The sequence below is a fragment of the Schistocerca serialis genome, chromosome 7 (assembly GCF_023864345.2).
Source record: "Schistocerca serialis cubense isolate TAMUIC-IGC-003099 chromosome 7, iqSchSeri2.2, whole genome shotgun sequence".
Taxonomy (NCBI): domain Eukaryota; kingdom Metazoa; phylum Arthropoda; class Insecta; order Orthoptera; family Acrididae; genus Schistocerca; species Schistocerca serialis.
Genome location: NC_064644.1, coordinates 587736335 through 587759268, shown reverse-complemented (window position 1 = coordinate 587759268; position 22934 = coordinate 587736335). Strand labels below are relative to the sequence as shown.

Here is a 22934-nt window from a genome sequence, read left to right as displayed (position 1 = left end):
ACACCTGGAATCCTTACCCAATCCGTTACCCCCAGAAACCATCCTTGTAACCATTGATGCCACTTCCTTATACACAAATATCCCGCACGTCCAGGGCCTCGCTGCGATGGAGCACTTCCTTTCACGCCGATCACCTGCCACCCTACCTAAAACCTCTTTCCTCATTACCTTAGCCAGCTTCATCCTGACCCACAACTTCTTCACTTTTGAAGGCCAGACATACGAGCAATTAAAGGGAACAGCCATGGGTACCAAGATGGCCCCTTCGTACGCCAACCTATTCATGGGTCGCTTAGAGGAAGCCTTCTTGGTTACCCAGGCCTCCAACCCAAAGTTTGGTACAGATTTATTGATGACATCTTCATGATCTGGACTCACAGTGAAGAAGAACTCCAGAATTTCCTCTCCAACCTCAACTCCTTTGGTTCCATCAGATTCACCTGGTCCTACTCCAAATCCCATGCCACTTTCCTTGATGTTGACCTCCACCTGTCCAATGGCCAACTTCACACGTCCGTCCACATCAAACCCACCAACAAGCAACAGTACCTCCATTATGACAGCTGCCACCCATTCCACATTAAACGGTCCCTTCCCTACAGCCTAGGTCTTCGTGGCAAACGAATCTGCTCCAGTCCGGAATCCCTGAAGCATTACACCAACAACCTGACAACAGCTTTCGCATCCCGCAACTACCCTCCCGACCTGGTACAGAAGCAAATAACCAGAGCAACTTCCTCATCCTCTCAAACCCAGAACCTCCCACAGAAGAACCACAAAAGTGCCCCACTTGTGACAGGATACTTTCCGGGACTGGATCAGATTCTGAATGTGGCTCTCCAGCAGGGATACGACTTCCTAAAATCCTGCCCAGAAATGAGATCCATCCTTCATGAAATCCTCCCCACTCCACCAAGAGTGTCTTTCCGCCGTCCACCTAACCTTCGTAACCTCTTAGTTCATCCCTATGAAATCCCCAAACCACCTTCCCTACCCTCTGGCTCCTACCCTTGTAACCGCCCCCGGTGTAAAACCTGTCCCATGCACCCTCCCACCACCACCTACTCCATTCCTGTAACCCGGAAGGTGTACACGATCAAAGGCAGAGCCACGTGTGAAAGCACCCACGTGATCTACCAACTGACCTGCCTACACTGTGACGCATTCTATGTGGGAATGACCAGCAACAAACTGTCCATTCGCATGAATGGACACTGGCAGACAGTGTTTGTTGGTAATGAGGATCACCCTGTGGCTAAACATGCCTTGGTGCACGGCCAGCACATCTTGGCACAGTGTCACACCGTCCGGGTTATCTGGATACTTCCCACTAACACCAACCTATCCGAACTCCGGAGATGGGAACTTGCTCTTCAATATATCCTCTCTTCCCGTTATCCACCAGGCCTCAATCTCCGCTAATTTCAAGTTGCCGCCACTCATACCTCACCTGTCATTCAACAACATCTTTGCCTCTGCACTTCTGCCTCGACTGACATCTCTGCCCAAACTCTTTGTCTTTAAATATGTCTGCTTGTGTCTGTATATGTGTGGATGGATATGTGTGTTTGTGCGAGTGTATACCCGTCCTTTTTTCCCCCTAAGGTAAGTCTTTCCGCTCCCGGGATTGGAATGACTCCTTACCCTCTCCCTTAAAACCCACATCCTTTCGTCTTTCCCTCTCCTTCCCTCTTTCCTGATGAGGCAACAGTTTGTTGCGAAAGCTTGAATTTTGTGTGTATGTTTGTGTTTGTTTGTGTGTCTGTCGACCTGCCAGCACTTTCATTTGGTAAGTCACATCATCTTTGTTTTTAGATATATATTTCCTACGTGGAATGTTTCCCTCTATTATAACCATATCATTAATTTGAACCCAACAATTACGTTTGTTATTGTCGCTGTTGCATCTCGAAATCTTTCCTGTCGTCTTATTTTCTCTTTCTGCGTTTACCAGTAGTCTCACTTTCTATTCACCTTCCCTTTTTACCGTAATACAATTTTATCCCGCCTATATATACTCTATAATACGTAACCCACTTCCAAACCATAACCAAAAAATTTTTATTTTGCGCTTTCAACAATACCGCTAACCGTTTCTAGTTCAATAACAGCTGCCTTCACGTATTAAACAACTATTTCGGCTAGTTCTAATAACTTTTACTTTATTTCCACTTCCGTTTTTCGTACATCACTGATCATTTTTAGCCGCTCTCCACCGGTTTTAACGTCATTATTTACAATTGTTAGCCCCATTTTCGTAATCTTTCACCACAACACCACGCCTTTTAATACATTTACACGTTTTTTCGAAATTTTCCCGAATTTCTCCGTCCTTTAACGTGTTTTAGCGGCAACACAACCACTTAACCTTCATGCACATCGCTGTCTACCAACCCAAGTTCACCACAGGATCAACTTAACCAACACATTTTCGCATTTTTTCATACCAGATCTACAGTTATTTTCTAGTTCACCCTTATCTCTCCCCATATATTTTTATCTTTCATTTTCATTTCAACCTCATGTTACACTTTCCACCTTCTAATACCATGTCACCCTCACAACACCCCCACAACGACCCCATTAAGTTTTATTTACATTCCCTCCGCAAACATGCCTTCACCCTAGCCAGATTACGCTCACATATTTTATTTTCTCAGGCTTGTCTGACATTTGGCATAACCCCCAAAGGCCTCACACTTAAAGTTCCCATCTCTGGCTGCAACCCTTCTTTCCATCAGTCCCTATACCAGTTCCAAACCGAACAATCCATTGCCCTCACCCACCTAATCCTTCACCTACACATCAACTCAGCCAATGAACACACCCGTCAACTCCTATCCTTAATAAAAGTACTCAATCTTTCCTCTCCCACATCCACACCGGCTATTCAGAGCATCCTCCTCCAGGCCAACCGCAAATTAGAGCAGCATGCCACCCTTCACCTAAAAAAACTATCCAATCTCCTGGTTTCCCACCTCCGGAAAGGCAACTCACTCACCCTTCACAACCTTTCCAGCAAACCTCAACCACCTCTCATTGCACACAAACCCAGTCTCTCCCATCTACTCAGTCTCCCACTTCCAGCTCCACTCCCTCCAAAACCTCAAAATTCCAAGCAACACAATCTGGCACCACAACACCCTAACTCAGTAGTTAACCTTTCCTCCAAACCTCTCTCCCAATCTGAAACCTCTGTCCTATCCAAAGGCCTCACCTTCAGCCCCACTCCCAGATTCAACCAAACAGCCCTCGTCAAAGATTTACTGTCCTACACTCGTACTCTCTGCTGGAAGTATCACTTTGCCACGAAGAAAAATGATCCTAATCCTACCCCTAATGATCCAACTCCCCAAGACACTATCCAAATTGAACCCTGCCTGGAACAGTTCCGTCCTCCGTCACAGCGGGACCCACCACCTCTTCCTCAAAATCACCCTCTCCAAACCTTCCAGGAATTTCTGACTTCCAGCCTTGCCTCTCAATCCTTCTTAAAAAACCTTAATCCTACTCCCAACATCACCACTGCTGAAGCCCAGGCTATCCGTGATCTGAAGGCTGACCGGTCCATCATCATTCTTCCGGCGGACAAGGGTTCCACGACCGTGGTACTTGATCGTCGGGAGTATGTGGCTGAGGGACTGCGTCAGCTTTCAGACAACACCACATACAAAGTTTGCCAAGGTAATCCCATTCCTGATGTCCAGGCAGAGCTTCAGGGGATCCTCAGAACCTTAGGCCCCCTACAAAACCTTTCACCTGACTCCATCAACCTCCTGACCCCACCGACACCCCGCACCCCTACCTTCTACCTTCTTCCTAAAATTCACAAACCCAATCATCCTGGCCGTCCCATTGTAGCTGGTTACCAAGCCCCCACAGAACGTATCTCTGCCTACGTAGATCAACACCTTCAACCCATTACGTGCAGTCTCCCATCCTTCATCAAAGACACCAACCACTTTCTCGAACGCCTGTAATCCTTACCCAATCCGTTACCCCCAGAAACCATCCTTGTAACCATTGATGCCACTTCCTTATACACAAATATCCCGCACGTCCAGGGCCTCACTGCGATGGAGCACTTCCTTTCACGCCGATCACCTGCCACCCTACCTAAAACCTCTTTCCTCATTACCTTAGCCAGCTTCATCCTGACCCACAACTTCTTCACTTTTGAAGGCCAGACATACCAGCAATTAAAGGGAACAGCCATGGGTACCAGGATGGCCCCTTCGTACGCCAACCTATTCATGGGTCGCTTAGAGGAAGCCTTCTTGGTTACCCAGGCCTGCCAACCCAAAGTTTGGTACAGATTTATTGATGACATCTTCATGATCTGGACTCACAGTGAAGAAGAACTCCAGAATTTCCTCTCCAACCTCAACTCCTTTGGTTCCATCAGATTCACCTGGTCCTACTCCAAATCCCATGCCACTTTCCTTGATGTTGACCTCCACCTGTCCAATGGCCAACTTCACACGTCCGTCCACATCAAACCCACCAACAAGCAACAGTACCTCCATTACGACAGCTGCCACCCATTCCACATCAAACGGTCCCTTCCCTACAGCCTAGGTCTTCGTGGCAAACGAATCTGCTCCAGTCCGGAATCCCTGAAGCATTACACCAACAACCTGACAACAGCTTTCGCATCCCGCAACTACCCTCCCGACCTGGTACAGAAGCAAATAACCAGAGCAACTTCCTCATCCTCTCAAACCCAGAACCTCCCACAGAAGAACCACAAAAGTGCCCCACTTGTGACAGGATACTTTCCGGGACTGGATCAGATTCTGAATGTGGCTCTCCAGCAGGGATACGACTTCCTAAAATCCTGCCCAGAAATGAGATCCATCCTTCATGAAATCCTCCCCACTCCACCAAGAGTGTCTTTCCGCTGTCCACCTAACCTTCGTAACCTCTTAGTTCATCCCTATGAAATCCCCAAACCACCTTCCCTACCCTCTGGCTCCTACCCTTGTAACCGCCCCCGGTGTAAAACCTGTCCCATGCACCCTCCCACCACCACCTACTCCAGTCCTGTAACCCGGAAGGTGTACACGATCAAAGGCAGAGCCACGTGTGAAAGCACCCACGTGATCTACCAACTGACCTGCCTACACTGTGACGCATTCTATGTGGGAATGACCAGCAACAAACTGTCCATTCGCATGAATGGACACAAGCAGACAGTGTTTGTTGGTAATGAGGATCACCCTGTGGCTAAACATGCCTTGGTGCACGGCCAGCACATCTTGGCACAGTGTTACACCGTCCGGGTTATCTGGATACTTCCCACTAACACCAACCTATCCGAACTCCGGAGATGGGAACTTGCTCTTCAATATATCCTCTCTTCCCGTTATCCACCAGGCCTCAATCTCCGCTAATTTCAAGTTGCCGCCACTCATACCTCACCTGTCATTCAACAACATCTTTGCCTCTGCACTTCTGCCTCGACTGACATCTCTGCCCAAACTCTTTGTCTTTAAATATGTCTGCTTGTGTCTGTATATGTGTGGATGGATATGTGTGTTTGTGCGAGTGTATACCCGTCCTTTTTTCCCCCTAAGGTAAGTCTTTCCGCTCCCGGGATTGGAATGACTCCTTACCCTCTCCCTTAAAACCCACATCCTTTCGTCTTTCCCTCTCCTTCCCTCTTTCCTGATGAGGCAACAGTTTGTTGCGAAAGCTTGAATTTTGTGTGTATGTTTGTGTTTGTTTGTGTGTCTGTCGACCTGCCAGCACTTTCATTTGGTAAGTCACATCATCTTTGTTTTTAGATATATATTTCCTACGTGGAATGTTTCCCTCTATTATAACCATATCATATATATATATATATATATATATATATATATATATATATATATATATATATATATATATATGTGTGTGTGTGTGTGTGTGTGTGTGTGTGTGTGTGTGTGTGTGTGTGTGTGTGTGTGTGTGCGCACGCGCACGTGTGAGTATCTATTTACATTGTGTTTCACTTGTTGTTGTTGTGGCCTTCAGTCCTGAGACTGGTTTGATGCAGCTCTCCATGCTACTGTATCCTGTGCAAGCTTCTTCATCTCCCAGTACCTACTGCAACCTACATCCTTCTGAATCTGCTTGGTGTATTCATCTCTTGGTCTCCCTCTACGATTTTTACCCTCCACGCTGCCCTCCAATGCTGTTCCACCAAGGCGGTGCATGTACTGGAAGCACCTACTTTTCACGGTTACATGAGGCTGTCTCACACAAATGATGAATCACTGCTGCAAACAGGATGATGTGTTTGCAGTCAGTGGGGATATTTTTCCTGGTACAGTTGTTCTGCTGCCCACCCATTGGCACTTGCCTGTCATTACTTAAAGATAATGTCAGCCTGTTCCTGGTTGGTATACTAGACCATCATCTCTTAGCACTGCACTACATGACATGTCCACAGCAGAGTGAGTTAGTAAGAGCAGTGAAGTGGGTGCCCCTTAGTACTGATGTGTGAGCATGCTGCCATCAAGAACATTACTGCCTTCTTGTGTGTGGAGCTAAATCAACAGTGCAGACAGAACATTCCCATTTGCTTGGTGTCTTCTAATGTGTGTTTTCAACCACTGAAACTTACACTGTCAAAGATCTTTTATTTCCATCTTCAAGTTGGCATACCTCCCTTGGAAAGCATTTCCATCCATACGTCCTCTCTTACTGTTATTCTCTTGGGGATCATTTTCTTTAGTTTTGTTGCTGTTTAGCAAAATCAACCAGTATGCATAAATTATCTGGGGGAAGAGGGTGCGTGGGGGTGGGGGGATACACCAGAAGCTGCTAGAGGCTCAACACACATAATGCTTGTATACAAGATAGTCACACCTGATCTTGCTGATAGGATATTGTTGATGTTGCTCGATGACAAATTTTCAGTCACATTGCTGGCATAATTTGTGAACATGCAAATTTTGCACTCACAATTGTAACTGAGGGCACACTGTTGACATAAATTATAAATATTATCTCTAAGGACATTACCTTGTTCATAATTCAGAAGGATTTTCACTGCATACAGTTATTAATATGTACCTGTGCAATAATATGTACCTGTGCAAACTACACGATGAGCTTTCACTTAGTGGGAATAATTACACTAAATTGAATTTTTAATGTAAATTACAACTCTGTGCTCAAGAAACATTAAACCCAAAAATGTGACTTTTGAATCCAGCACTTTGCTTCTGATGACACTCACTACACAGGTAAGACCTTAGTGTCCCAGCACACCATTCCTACTCTTCAAAATTTGTTTAGGATTGACTTCAGTTGATGATACAGTTGAATTTAGTGAAAATAATGTGAATGAAGTTCCACTGTAAAAATTCCTAAGTTGAAAAACAGCAGTTATTCAGTACAAACAAAGGGACAGCAGATTTTTACAAAGTTGTGGCTTTCCCACATAATTTTACTACTGTGATATCTATACTAGTTAGGTATAAATATAGATTTCATCATTAATATAAAATTCTAGGGTTTCAGCCAGGTGAGTTCATCAAAATGTTCTCTCATTTTGACACACTCACCTGAACTTTATATTAGCACTATTCACTGGAACAGAAAATGAGATCTGACTACATAGTTGTTAAAACAGCACACAGCACTAGAATCTGACAATTACCTCTCTCTTCCTGGATTTTCCATTGTTTGATTGTACCTATTTCTTTATTAGGTGCATGAAAAATAAATGCATGATTAACAGGACATTTACAGATGTGATAATACAAAATTTTTAGAGGATATTTATGTATGTGTCTCAGAGTCCAGGTGCCTCAGATTATAACTGAACATGACCTACATTTCAGATGATATTTCAACACTTTGAGTCCCAAGCCCAAGCGCAGCTCGTGTGACAGGCACGCTGTGAGTGTCCCATGCTTGAAATCCGCCCATCTTCCTCTGTTCACTTTGTTTTATTTGCACTAGTGTCAAATATTTGGGCTTGGCATGCTGTGATCTGCCCACTGCATGGTGCTGCCATTGTGTGGATATTTCTGAAACTATTTTGGCATTGTCAACAACAATCCTCAGTTGTTCAAAACCACTGTAGTGCCGCGTGGTGCCATAGTTTTCATGTATTTCTTGTTGCACGTGCAGTGCATTTTGCAATAAATATGTCAAAGTTTTTGACTAATACTGAGATTGAGAAGCTTTTGAATGAGACATTTGAAGCTTCCGGTTCCGAAGGGGACATTTCTGAAAGTGAATACAGTGATTTTGCTTCTGAAGCAGACTCAGGTACAAAAGCAACATTATTTTTCCTTTCCATTGTTATACATTGTTATGTGTAATAAGTCTGTTATTTAGGTTACGTGTCCATTGCTTTGTTAGACGAAATTTCACCTCCATCGGTATATAATGGACTGCCTAATACTTCAAATGTAGTGCCATCTACAGAGTCACCACACAGGAGAAGGCGTTCTAGGGTTCCAAAATCTTCAGATGCAGAATTACGTTGGACTACATTAGACGTGATAAAATGAGAAGATCCAGCAAAATGAAACCCAATAGCATGTGGAGCTCATGGACTGAGGTAAAGCTTCATGAAATGTATTTGTTCTTTGCTGTCATAATCCACATGTGCCTGGTGAAGAAAAATAGGCTGCGTGATCACTGGTCTACAAACAGCTTTGTTTCCATGCCTTTTCCAGGTTCAGTTCTGGCTAGAAATAGATTTTTTGCTAGTCTCTCTTGCCTAAAACGACAATGCCTCATACATTCCAAGAAATGAACCTGGCCATGATTCCACGCATAAAATCAGACCATTCCTGAATCATTTACTCACACAGTTTCCAGCATTGTTTTCACCTGAGGAAAACCTCACTATAGATGAAGGTGTATGTGGATTCAGGGGAAGAGTTATTTTTTGTGTCTATATAAAAAACAAACCTGACAAGTATGGTATCAAACTGTTTACTTTGTGTGATGCAAAGACAAGATATGTTTTACACACTGAAGTTTACACAGGGAAAGGGCAGGAAGACAATTCAGTCACTGCCCTTTTTCAGAGACTTCAGTCTGGCTATCTTAAAAAGGGACATACTGTTTATATGGACAGATATTACACTTCACCTGCTGTTTTTGATTTCCTGTGGGAGAATAAGGGGCTGAGGGGACGTGCATGCCTAATCGTAGAGGGCTTCCTAAGCAAGGTGTAGTCAGCAAAAAACTGAAAAAAGGTGACTGTATATTTATGAGGAAGGAACATTTGTTGTGCCTGAAGTGGAGGGACACAAGAGATGTTCTGTGTTTGTCAAGTCTTCACAAAGGACCAAAACAGAAGTAGAAGTATGTAGCGAGACAGAGCTGACAAAGAAACTCAAACCTGATGCCATTCTAGACTACAACCTCAACAAGACAGGTGTAGACAGAAATGACCAACTTATATCTTACTAACCTTTCAAGAGAAAGCAAATGAAATGATGGAAGAAACTGTTTTTCCATCTTTTTATAATGGCAACAGTGAATGCTTTCATCTTGTACCATAAAACAAGAAACAATCAGAACAAAGGCTGCCATTTGGCAAATTTTCTTCTGCAATTAGGTGAAGAATTTTCAAAGAAAGGTGCTGTACATCAACATACTGCTACTCCTCAAAATGTGTGTAGCAGCAGACTTCTAGGAAGGCATTTTGCAGAAAGGATTCCTTCCACTAAAAAGAAGGCACATCCCACAAGAGTGTGAAAAGTTTGTGCAGAAAAAACAAAACTGTCCAATGGAAAGTCTTCAAGAAAAGAAACATTATGGTGGTGCGCTGACTGTAAAAATCCACTGTGCATGCCAGAGTGTTTCAAATTGTACCATACAAGGGCAAATTATTGTTAAATTTACAGATAAGACTCTGCGCAGAAATTTTTTTTCACTAAATATATACTGAAATGTAAATAAAATTTGTGTCCTAAATTTGTATTTAAATGAGCTTTATTTTACAAATGGATCAAATAGGAACCTTTTCCTCTAAAAAAAAAGTTTCCATATCTTTAAATAAGGTTATAAGAATGAAATGGCCCAAGTTCACTACCTAAAACACAGTTTGCCTACATTCACAGTTTAGATTGATATTCCTGAGGTCAGCATTTTTATATTGTATAATAGTTTAATATAAGGGTCTTGTCACATCTACAGATGGAGCTTTGGCAATTGAGGTCACATGCAATTTCATTTGCTGAATTCAGAAAGGTGGTGGAGGGGGAATGTGCACATCAGGCTGCAAATTTCATCATACTGCCATATCTTATATTTTTATAAACACCTAATATGCTTAAACTGTAGTCTGTGTGAACTCAATTATAGCTGGAATTGGACTGATTAAAAAGTGGATAAATACTCAAAAATAGGATCTGTAAGTGTTCTGCATGAACATATTTTTATTACAATTAATTTGTCTCTGTAGAAACAAAGTGCAACTATGGCACTAAAGCAGCATGTTACACAGCACTGTTGAATTTCAAGACTGATGACAGTACTAATCCAAAGTGGTACAATTTCTGCTGATTCAGATGGAAGGAGACAGAGAGGACAAATTAGGTTTTCATTGAGTTTCCTTACATTGTCAGTCCTGAAGAACTGTAAACTGTAATAATCGATACAGGATGCAATTCACAGTCATGACACTGCTGATAAATGCTGATCTATGAGTTCACACTTCACAATTGGTTCACGCAAACTACATGATCTTAATTTTAAGTAACAGTGATTCATGAAGCAGAGGTCCAAACACCTGTGTAGCAGGAAGAAAATTTGGTGACATAGAAGTGAATGTTTGTAGGGGGCATCAGTTGAAGAATAAATTGAAGAATGCCAGTTCTGCATGGCCAACTTTCATGGGATCAAAGCAGGGAAGGTTTCATCATAAATTGAAACAAAAGGTTGCTCAGAAAGGCTTCGCAATTAGTTGAGAAATTATTTGAATGAAGGAGCTGGAGATAAAGAGGAAGTATGTAACTGCATGTGTGATGGAACTAGAAGCAATTACTGGCTGGTGTATGATGATGGTGATGATGATGAGGGCAGGGTGTGTGTTACAATGCAGAACAATGCTAGCTTAGTGACTTCCTGCAGAATTTGTTGAGAAAGTCCTTGTTTTTCCATTTGTTGAGAAACTCCTTGTGTATCAGGATCATACAATCGGTCAAAGAAAACAGTAGACTGTTTGTTAGACCATACTGGCAATGCCAATCAGATGCCAGTTGATATGCCGTCAAATATTACTGTTGCAGGGCATTAATAGTGTTCCTGTAAGTTCCGCTAACGCTGAGAGTGCTAGCACTTAGAAGGAAACTCGTCCCATTATGATTCTTCACAGGAAAACCATTGCAAAATAAAAACTGCTTGCAAGGGTTATCCTTAGACGCCAAGTAAAGGGATGAATGATAAATGATCCAATGCTAGATTGAAATTACAATGAAATCCAGACCTTTAGTTGCTTTCAGGCATTGATAAATATCAATGGGGACAGTTGAAAATGTGTGCCCTGACTGGGACTTGAACCCGGGATATCCTGCTTACATGGCAGATGCTCTATCTGACTGAGCCACCGAGGACACAGAGGATAGTGCAACTGCAGGGACTTATTTCTGGCATGCTCCCCATAAGACCCACACTTCCAACTTCTGGTTTTCCCACAGTTCATGTCTCACTGACTTAACATGGCGACAGATTCAAGTGTTCGTAATATTCCTGTGCGCGAAAATTACAGCTCCATAGTGAAAAACAGTCATTATGTGAATGATAATGGTGTTACAACAAAATTAAATGAACGTATTATCAGCCTACAGAAAATTGTCGAAGTGCTTCGTAAAGAAATTTCATGGCTCAAGAAAGAAAATTATGATCTCCGATCAAAACAAGGTACATGCTACACGCGGGACTCCATGCAAAAGATTTCGCCTGCTTCCAAAAACTGGAACAAAGCTACGTTTAAAAACAACCAAGCTACGTTTAAAAATAACAAGCAAGAAGTGTTAAATCGTGTGAACAATGACCGCAACGTTAATTTTGTGCATGAAAACTCATTTGAAGTACTCGCAATTGTAGATAGCGAGCGTAAAACGAGCCGTTACGAGTCGCTTGGGAAGAAAAACATTCAAGATAGTAGGCCTAAAACCACCAGTGAACAGTCTAAACACATCAAAAAATCTCGAAACAGTGATAAAGTGTCGTATGAACTTCATGAGACAATACTGGTACAAAATGAACTTGAGTAAGTCACAAAATACCGATACAAACAGACACTCAAACGAAAAACATTGTAACATATAACTCGCATAATAAAATACTCATGCTTTCAGATAGTCATGGCCGTGGACTCGCAAAGAAAATTAAAGAGAAAACTAATAGAAGTTTGTGTAGCATAGTAAAACCGGGAGCCCCACTAGCGGAAATAATAAAAACGACTGAATCTAGAGAGGTTAAAAATCTACACGATAAAGACTGTGTAATACTCATCAGAGGTTCAAACGATGTATATAAAAATGAAACTGCAAATGCTGCACGTTATCTTAAACAGTGTCTGAAGAACCTCACGCATACAAAAGTGATAATCGTGAATACACCACATCGGCACGATCTGGATAACCAATCATGTGTAAATACAGAAATACAAAAAGCCAACTATCAGTTTGCCAAAATCTGTAGACGTTTTAAAAATGTTAAATGTGTTAATATAAATAATATAGGTCGTAGATTCCATACACAACATGGACTACACTTAAACAGTATTGGGAAAGAATATCTGGTGAACATGATAATGAAGGAATTAAAACTACTTCAAAACACCTTCAACACAAAAACAACTGTTATACCGCTATCAGTAATAGAACATTCCACAGTACAAGAAAAATCAACAAAGGCAACAAAGTTCTCATCAGCAGCAGAACTGACATCAGCAGAACCTTCACCAACAATAAGAACAGGAGACACAGCAACAGTGGGACAGTCAACAGCAAAGCCAACAACAGCAGTAGCACCAGAAACGACAGTACCAATGGAGAAGCCACCAGCTAAACCACACCCCATCAGAAGGAGCCAGAGGACAAGAAAGTACATTACTCCAAAGGAGGATTTTTTATGGTTCAGCACCAAGAGGAGAAAAAAACTGGGACAAACCAGCACAAAGCATCAGTCACTGTCAACAAAATGCAAACAAAAGATACAGGCAAGGTAAGCTGTGCTCGTTTCTCAGTCTTTCATCAAAATATACAATCTATCAGAAACAAAGTGCAACAATTAGAAGTGGAACTACAAACTTTAAACAGTTCAGTCACATGCATTACTGAACATTGGTGTAGAGGAACTGAAATAACATTAATAAATTTAAACTCATATATACTAGCATGTCATTATAGTAGAACCACCATTAGAGGTGGTGGATCATGTATATATGTTAAGCAAGGAATTGCCTATAAAATTTGAAATGATATTAATTCTGTAAGTGAGGAAAAACACATAGAAATATCAGCCATAGAGATAAGAAAGACAGATGAGGCACAAAGGTTAACTATAATATGTATTTACCGTTCACCCAGTGGTGATATAGATACTTTCACTGCAAAACTAATCCAGATTCTAGACATGGCTTCGAATCCTAAAGGGAAGGTTCTCATTTGTGGATACTTAAATATAAACACACAAAACCCAGATAGATTCTGTAACTCATTCTTGAATATATTGCGCTGTTATAATTTATCACCATTAGTTAACAGAGCCACGAGGATAGCCAAAAACTCATCATCAACAATTGATCACATCATCACAGACATAGATAAAGAAAGTTGCGAAATTATTGTAGATAACCTTGGCCTTTCTGATCACTCCTGTCAAATCCTAAAATTAAACATAAATATAGACAATACAACTAAAACATACACATACAGAAGGGTTTTCTCCAAACCAAACAGATCAGAATTTGCCAAGCAAATAAACAGTATAACTTGGGAAAAAGTGTATGCTGAAACTAGTGTAAATAAGAAATTTTCTAAATTCATGTCACTATTTAAATTCAGATTTGATGAAGCATTCCCAAAGGTGCAAACTGCAGTACACTCACACAAAAGAAATACCTGGGTGACCAAAGGAATAAGGAAATCCTCTGCAACACTCAAACAACTGAACAGGTTAAAAAACTACCATAGTGATCCTGGTTTCCTAAACTACTACCACACATACAAAAGAATATACAGAAGAATATTACGAGATGCAAAAAAAGCCCACAATGACAGTATTATAGATAAGGCAAAAAATAAAATTAAAGCAGCCTGGACTGTTACCAAACAGGAAACAAACAGTAATAAATTAAAAACAGTAAACATTCAAATTAAACATAATGGTGCTATTATACATAACCCAAATACACTAGTAAATACTGTAAATGAATACTTCAGCAGTGTTGCTACCAAGCTACAGCAAAAGTTTGGCAATAAACAGCCTGAACAAAAATTGAACTATATGGATAACTCAATGTTACTGTTACCGACTTCTACAGAAGAAGTAAGGATGGTTGTGAAGAATCTAAAGAATAAAACATCAGCAGGTTTAGATGAAGTGCCAGTGTGCTTACTGAAGGACTGCAGTGACAGCATACAACATCCTTTGGCACACATCATAAATGAATCTTTCACTGCAGGCTGCTTCCCAGAATACTTAAAATGTGCAAAAGTCCTGCTTCTATTTAAGAAAGGCGATCCAGAAAATATAGAAAACTATAGGCCCATCTCATTACTCTCATCCTTTTCCAAGGTAATAGAAAATATAATGAAAAAGAGACTAATGGATGTCCTAAAAAAGTACAACCTACTGTGTAAAGAACAATTCGGTTTCAGGCCAGGAAGAAGCACAGGTTCAGCAGTAGCTCACTTCACAAATTTTGTCTTAGAAGCACTTGACGAAGGTGAACATGTAACAGGCATATTCCTTGACCTTAGCAAAGCATTTGACACGGTAGACCACAAAATACTACTAAACAAAATGGAGGCACTAGGAATAAGGGGAACAGTAAATAATTGGTTTCAATTGTACTTGTATTAACATAGGAGTCCCTCAGGGAAGTGTGTTAGGGCCAATACTCTTCCTAATATATATCAATGATTTTCCCCAGAGTGTCAAATACGGGGAAGTAATACTATTTGCAGATGATAGCAGCATCCTTATCAGTGATGGGTCATCAGACAAATTGAGAGACAAAGCTGAAGAAACTCTCAATCATGTATGCAAGTGGGTAGTAAGCAACAAATTAACCCTCAATATTAAAAAAAACAAACAGTATTAATTTCCACATAAATAAAAAACATAATAGCATAGGCCTAAAAGTTAAAGATGAACTTATAGATTGTATCACAAACACAAAATTCCTAGGAATGCATGTTGACTCACAGCTTAACTGGACTGACCATATTGCAGCACTAGAAAAGAAAATTTCTACTGCTTGTTATGCACTCCGGAGAATTATGTCAGTATGTAATAGTTCATGTGCTAAGACTACATACTTTGCATATGTGCATTCAATAATTAGTTATGGCATAACCTTCTGGGGTACAAATGTGCAGAACATACAAGCAATTTTCAAGCTGCAAAAGAGGGCAGTACGAATAATAACAAAAAGTAGCAAGAGAGCTCACTGTACTGATTTATTCAAAACCATGGGAATCTTGACAGTACCATGTGAATACATCTTTCAGACTGTGATATATATAAAGAAACACATTGACCAGTACACACAAAACAGATCTATACACCAACACTGGACTAGATCCTGCCACCATTTGCATCTCATACGAAAAAACAAAACAAAAACCCAAAATAGTTTATTATTTAATGGATTAAAAATGTATAATATACTTCCAGAGGAGATCAAAGCTGAAACTGGAATACATGCCTTTAGGAAAGCTGCAAAAAATTATTTAGCAGATAAATGTTATTATACTGTCAAAGAATACTGTAAATGACATGTGTTCACCTCAATTCATGCAAGAGTACCTTTGTAAATTTATATTTATCTGTAATTAAGATTGGTGTGTATTCGTTTTGTGTAATCCATGCAAGAATACATTTGTAAATTTATATTTATTTGTAACTAAGATTGGTGTGTATTTGTTTTGTGTACAAACGATTAAGTTGCACCATAGAAATATGTACTACCAGAAGTACTATTATGTATATACTCATTCCATGTATACAGTTGACGACATGCATACAACACAAGTTGTCTACGGATGAATAAATAAATAAATAAACTTTCTGTCCACATACTACATTTGTAGTGCCCCTGCTCATCATGGTCTTTACTCGCAGCAGTCAACCTACCGATTCCCGTACAAGTTCAGGCAATGTGAATGCATCCATACTGAAGATGATCATTGGCCGGTAAGCCTTATCTATATGAAGATGGTATCTGTTCTTTCGGACATGTCAGCAACAGACCTGGAAATAATTCCTATTGGCATGACCTCACAACTTTAAGTAACAGATGATGATGTGAATAGTTCATTTAACGTTCACCTGCAACAGCTTTACAGTGAGTGACTTCAAGGAGGCCATGCCCTCAGGGGGAAGTTAAATAAATGCTCAATATCTATGCTATGCCAGTGGATTCTTACTGCATGGAGCAGAATCTCAACTGAATCTGTAATGAAGGGATTCAAAAAGTGTTGAATATCCAATGCTATGGATGGCTCAAGAGTTGACATAACAGGGAAAGAGTACCATAAAGGAAGAAATTCCAATAAGCTTACAAATGAAGATAATAACACAAGTTATGTTGAGGTTTTATTTCTCCTTGTATTATCTAAGTTCAGAATAGTATAATGTTAACTTTTTATGTAGATAGTATCATTTAAACAGTTTGTGATTATGATTTGTACAAATATGTTAAAACTAGAGAGTGCTCATGGAGCCTCTTAAAAAAAGAGGTTTGTCTCATACTCAGGGTCATCTTATAGTTGGATAAGTATGGTATAGTCATTAACTCTTGGAACTCTGAATGATTTTGTGCAATATAATGCGAGTAACTGGTTGAAGGTTTCTGTGGTTTAAATATGAAATAAGTAATCCAACTGTACCTTTGCAACAACTGCTGTAGAGAAGATTATGATTGGTGCAGAGCTGAGAACAACCAATGTCAACTTCCATCCATGAAAAAATGACATAATGACAGAGGATATGAAAGACACCAGTAAGTATATGAACATACCAAGCTTCTCTCCTATGCCATCCTGCAGTTTATCAAGATCCCTATACGACAAACAAGAGAAACATTACAGTAATTAGTGTCACAAATATTGAGAAAAACATTTTTTACATTACATTTCTGTGAACAGTTTTTAAAATTTCTAGTTTTTTAACATTTACCTGTGTCTACATAAATGTTGTTAATAAATATCTGCATCAAAAATTGCAAATATTATAAACATATTTTGATGAAAACAGCACTGAAACATTATCATTTCAAATTAAAGAAGTGTTCATTTGATAATGTTAAGCCCTGGTGGAATGTAAATAATTTAAGCAGTAAAGGTAATAACTCAACAAATACAAAATATATGAGACTGGTAACTTTGTTAGCTTTTGGTTGAATTCCTTTCGGAGGTCTATCATAGAGTGGTTGAAGGGAGAAAGGAAGCAATGAGTGAGAGTGAGGGTTGGGAAGAATGGCTGATGGCCACGAGAGAGAGGCACCACGTGCATGGGATAGGAATTTGAACCACTAGCACCAAATCCATGTGAGCTCTATGAACTTTCCGGATGAGCTCAGTTTGTTCATGCAGCAGCCAATGACATGGAGGAGCAGATTGGGAGGGGGAGGCAGAAGAGAGGAAGAGAGATTAGAAGGAACGTGGTGTTGATTCAGTTTGAGTGAAGTTAAGAGTCCTGGAGCAGGAGTGGGAGTCAGACAGAGGCTAACAGAAAAAGAGGCCAGGAGAATTACAGCATTAAAGGGTGTGTTGCAAAGACAACTCCCATCAATGCCGCTGTTGGAGGGTGGGGGGGTGGGGATCCAAATAGCATGGGCTGTGAAGCAACCACCGAAATGGAGAGTTATGTTGTGCTTAACAGCATATTCTGTTGCTGCATGGTCAACTACGCTTTTGGCCATGGTTTGGTGGTGGTCATTCACTTGGGTGCACAGCTAATTTGTGGTCATGCTCACATGCTACACATGAATTGCAATAGAGCTGTTATATGACTGCTATTACAGGTGGCCTTCTTGTGGTAGAATGGAATAAGCCTGTGAGTAGGATGCAATTTGCAGATGTATTGGAAATATCTTCTACCCAAATATTCCACAGGTATATGACCCATGTGGCAGGGGGCTGGTATAGCCTAAGGATAGGTTATGGTACTGAGTAGATTGGGTGGGTGGTGGAATACCACTTTGGGAAGAGTGGTAAGGATAGTGGGTAGGATGTTTTTAATTTCCTGGCACAACAAGAAAATGGTTAAGTTGTTCTAGTTCAGGGTGATACTGGACGATAAGATGGATGAAGGGGAGGGAAGGAGGGGTGATCCCTTGCAGCAGGTTCTTGGGGATGGTTGGAGGATATAGCATGGGAAATTTGTCTGTGGACTAAATGTGCAAGATAGCACTTGTCTGTGAAGGCCTTAGTGAGACTTTTAGTATACTGGGCAAGGAATTTCTCACTACTGCAGATGCATATTCCATGGATGGCCAGATTATATGTAAATGAGGTTTTGCTGTGAGAGTGATGACAACATCAAAATGCAGGTACTGTTGACATTTAGTGGAATGCTTATGGACAAAGGTATGGATGCAGCTGTCAGAGAGGTAGTCAACAAACAGGAAGGTGGCCCGTTGGGCTGAGGAGGATCTGGTGAAATGGATGGGAGAGTGAGTGTTGAACCCAGGGCGCAAAGAGGATAGGATGTCTTGGCCCTGGTTCCACATCATCAATATATCACAAATGAACCTGAATCATGCAAGGAGACTAAGACTTTGTGTGGCTAGGAAGATTTAGCTCTAGATGGTCCATAAACAGGTTGGTACAGGAGGCTGCAATGTGAGTGCCCACGACTGTCCCAATTTCAATGGCTTCTTCACAACCTTTTTCATTTGGATCCTTCTCCCTCAATACCAGCTAGTCTGAATTATGTGGATGGGAGTTGCCCTTGCAACACATCCATAAATCCTGTAATGAACCTGAGCACTCTTTCCACTAGCCCCCGCCCTCCACCCACTTTCACTATTGCCCCAGGACTCTAGCATCACTCATCCTGCAACCACAGCATTTTTCCAACTATCTCCCCTTCCTCCTTTCTTTCTCCTCCTCCTCCCCTTTCACTCCTCAATGTCATACACACTGCACAAGCTCACTGGTGCTGGTGCCACTGTTACAATCCCATCCTTTGCAACTGGTGCCTCTCTGTCCCACATTACTAACAAAGCTTATGCAAACCATAAAAACTTAATATGTAGACTGTAATAATAGTAAAGTCCTGATCTTCTGCTCAATGTTTCTTGTTGCTTATGCCAGTGAAACTTAACCAAATAAATAATAACAATAATGAAAAAAAATTGAAAAATGTTGCTGGTTCTTCAGTTACATTAAACAGCTGTTATTTTAGCACAATATTTACTTGATTACTCTGAAAGCAGTAGCCTACTTCTCTAAATACAGAGTCCTGTTTGCAGTACATTATTACTTGACATGTTGCTTCACAATGAATGCCAGCTGCTACTTGCTATGCACCTGAAAGAACTCTGTAGTCCTTAAATCTAGATAAAGGAGTGGCTAAAGATATTTTTGTAACTGTTTGAGATTCACAATTCTATCATTTATGTTAGTCAGGAGCTGTCTGAATATCTAACAACCAGAATACATGTAACTCCAATCCGAACCCTGGACAAGGAGGCAAGTCCACATGAATATTAGTTTTGTGTCTTGTATTGTGATTGTATATACCACAGTTCAGCTGAATCCAACATATATACTCAAAAGAATAACACCATTACGAAGCAAACGCATTCAGGAGTGAGTGTAATACATCCGAGAACCTTAAAAAGATTTGTGCATAATGTGCAGTTACCTATTTTTCACAATAATCTTACGGCTCACTTCTGCTGAAAAAATATAATTTATTTACTTTAAGTGTGCTGCCATAGAAGATAATTCCTTAAGACAACAGGGAGTGCAAATATGCAATATAATCCAACATTCTTGTCTTCAGGTCAACAGAATACGAGACATTGATAAGGGCAAAACAAAATGTACTGAAGATCTTAATTGGTTTACTTAGTTGTCACTTATGTGCACTTTTTGCACTATACCATGAAGAATTTTACTGTATTGTACTGTAAGACATAAACAACAGCACAGCCACAATGAACCAAAGTTTATTCTTCTTCCACATACAAGCAAACAATAGTTGAGAACAGAGTCATAAACATAAAAACAATCAATGTACTCTAAATAAGGTCTGATATTTAGCAACAAAAAAGGTGCTGCTACGTTAATTACAATGAAACGGAAAGGCATCCCATTCTTATGGATCTTGGGTAGGCTGTAGAGTCTGGGAGGAACTGCAAAACGTTGACGCAAACCTTGGTGACTTGCACTGGAATCGAGCTCTTCCTGATGAATTCCAAGGTCTTTCTCTGGATCCTACCCATTGGATCACTTTTTAATTAACAGTATGCAGGATCATCAAGCAGTTTGTATATCTTTCTATTATATTCTTTGTGGGAGAGAAGCACAGTAGCACTTCCTTTGTCAGCAGGTAGGATGACGATGTCTTGGTCTCCTCTCAATTCTCGTAGAGCATTTCTGTCAGCTGAGGTGATGTTAACCCTCCCATTACCAAGCTTTTTCATACCTCTATTTTACCAAGTGGGGTATTTGGACTATCCCCAAAAGGGTTTTGTGTTTTATTGTAATATTTGTTCTCAGATTTCATTATTTACATTGAATGGGTTTATTTAGTATTGAAAAACAGCTTTTCAGGTTATTAGAAGTATTTCATCAGATTACAAATACAAAGTACAAAAAATTTTTATATCTTTCACTAAATTCAGTACTCAATGAACAGAAAATTAATAATCTATGTACCTCAACAGTCACTGCAGTAAAATAACACAAGACTTTTCAGTCAAGTACTTTTTTGCACTGCATGCTCTTCACAGCAACAGTTTCTTCTCTGTGTATATTACAAACAGGTTTCTTGCACATTACACAACAGAATCTTGTTTTCCGATCCTCGTTTCTTTTGTAATCTTGACGCCATTGTAGTGTTGTATCTTGAAACACTGGGTCTGGATCACTGCTGTAGGAATTGCAATACCACAAGCTTTCAGTGCAACTTGTATGTCTTTATGAAGACCATTGATGTTTTTGGCTCTTTCTTCCATGTTGCCTTTGCCGAGTCCAAATGCCAGTTCAGTCGTGAAGAGTTTACGTCGGCTTCGGTTATTCTTCTGCCATTCACGAAATCTTTGAGTGTAGAGCATATATGCATTCAGTGCTGCAATATTTATCACTTCCATGAAGATTCTTAGTGGCCACCACCTTGTTCCTCTAACAAAACTGTATTCCCTTGTCATTTCGTCCCCATTATCTACAGCAACTTTGGTTTTGTTGTAGTGCAGTATGAATTTGGGTTTGTGTTCACTTTCTTCACCACTCACTTGTCTCTCATTATGCTGAGTAGAGAGTAGTATTACTGCCTTTCCCTTCTTTGGAACATAGGAAACTAGGGTCAAGTCATTTGTGAAACCAAACATTACGTTCAAAATGTTGCGACGTTGACGCCACCCAACTTTCGGTGGTTCACTAGAAAATTGTAGTCTACTTCTAGAAACAAAAAAATCTCCAGTGTCTGCATCTTCTTCTTCTTCTTCTTCTTCTTCTTCTTCATCCTCTTCTTCTTCTTCTTCTACTTGTTCATGTGAATGTATAGTGTCTTCTAATATTTCATCAATACCTTCATCTGATGGTATGATATGGTCTTTGTCAAGAGGTTCCATATACTCATTCAGTTCATTATGAATGTCCCATTCATTTTCATCATCACTGGCATCATAATTGTATAGAATTTCCATGATCTCTTCGCTGGAAAGTCCTTTGGACATCCTTACTTGCAGATGAAATACTGACTCGTGTAATGTCAGCTCAACAGTGGACGTCAAATTCAACTCAACAATAGTAACCAGCAACAATAACAAACATTGGATCTATGGCAAAATTCAACAAAGAAGATGAATGACAGATATATTTCCCAAAATCTTCTTTTCCTACAAATAAGAAAATAACAAGTTTCATACCAAGCGGGGTAGTCTCCCACTTATAAATGACTTGAATAACAATGATAAGGCAAAAAAAAATTAGACAGTCTTGAGTGTGAAATCAACGTCAATCATTTTAGTACAAAGTCATGAAACCACAGGCATGTGGCCCTTCAGATAACATTATTGTAGGGAAAAAATCAACCTGGGGTAGCCAGAATACCCCGCTTGGTAATGCGAGGGTTAAACTTAGGCTTCTTAGGTGGAGCTCGACTCAAGAGGTGGCATGTGTCATGCCTAATCCCTTCGGCACCATCCTTAGGAAGTTTCGAAATGGTCTGTTCTATTCCACTAATCACATCTCTGATGGGAATGTTCCCCAGTGTAGGTGCAAAATTCAGACCCTTCCCTAGCACTGAAACTGCAGCATCGTCCAAAGTCTTCTCCATGAGATTAAACATGGTACATCTTCTTGGCATGTCTTCTTGCATTCAAGCTTCAACTCAATCATATATCATATACTGGAACGGGGTAGCCAGCACCACTTGAGCGCTAGCCAATTGGACCGAACGACAAGCTAAGGTTCCTCAAATGACAAAAGTAATGTTGGAGCACCTACTTATTTGGTTGCTAAATCTCTCACATCACTACTGGGACCTCTTGTAGACAAGTGCAA

General features: G+C 40.4%; 1 protein-coding gene across 2 annotated transcripts in view; it reads right to left on the bottom strand.

The window, feature by feature from the left end:
• The window catches only part of LOC126412154 (multidrug resistance protein homolog 49-like), a 454076-nt gene that overhangs the window by 271730 nt on the left and 159412 nt on the right, over positions 1 to 22934 (bottom strand). For both annotated transcript variants that reach the window (XM_050081614.1, XM_050081613.1), the window contains exon 7: positions 17085 to 17256. In XM_050081614.1, the coding sequence (XP_049937571.1) occupies positions 17085 to 17256 (172 nt within the window). The remainder of the gene's footprint in view (positions 1 to 17084; positions 17257 to 22934) is intronic.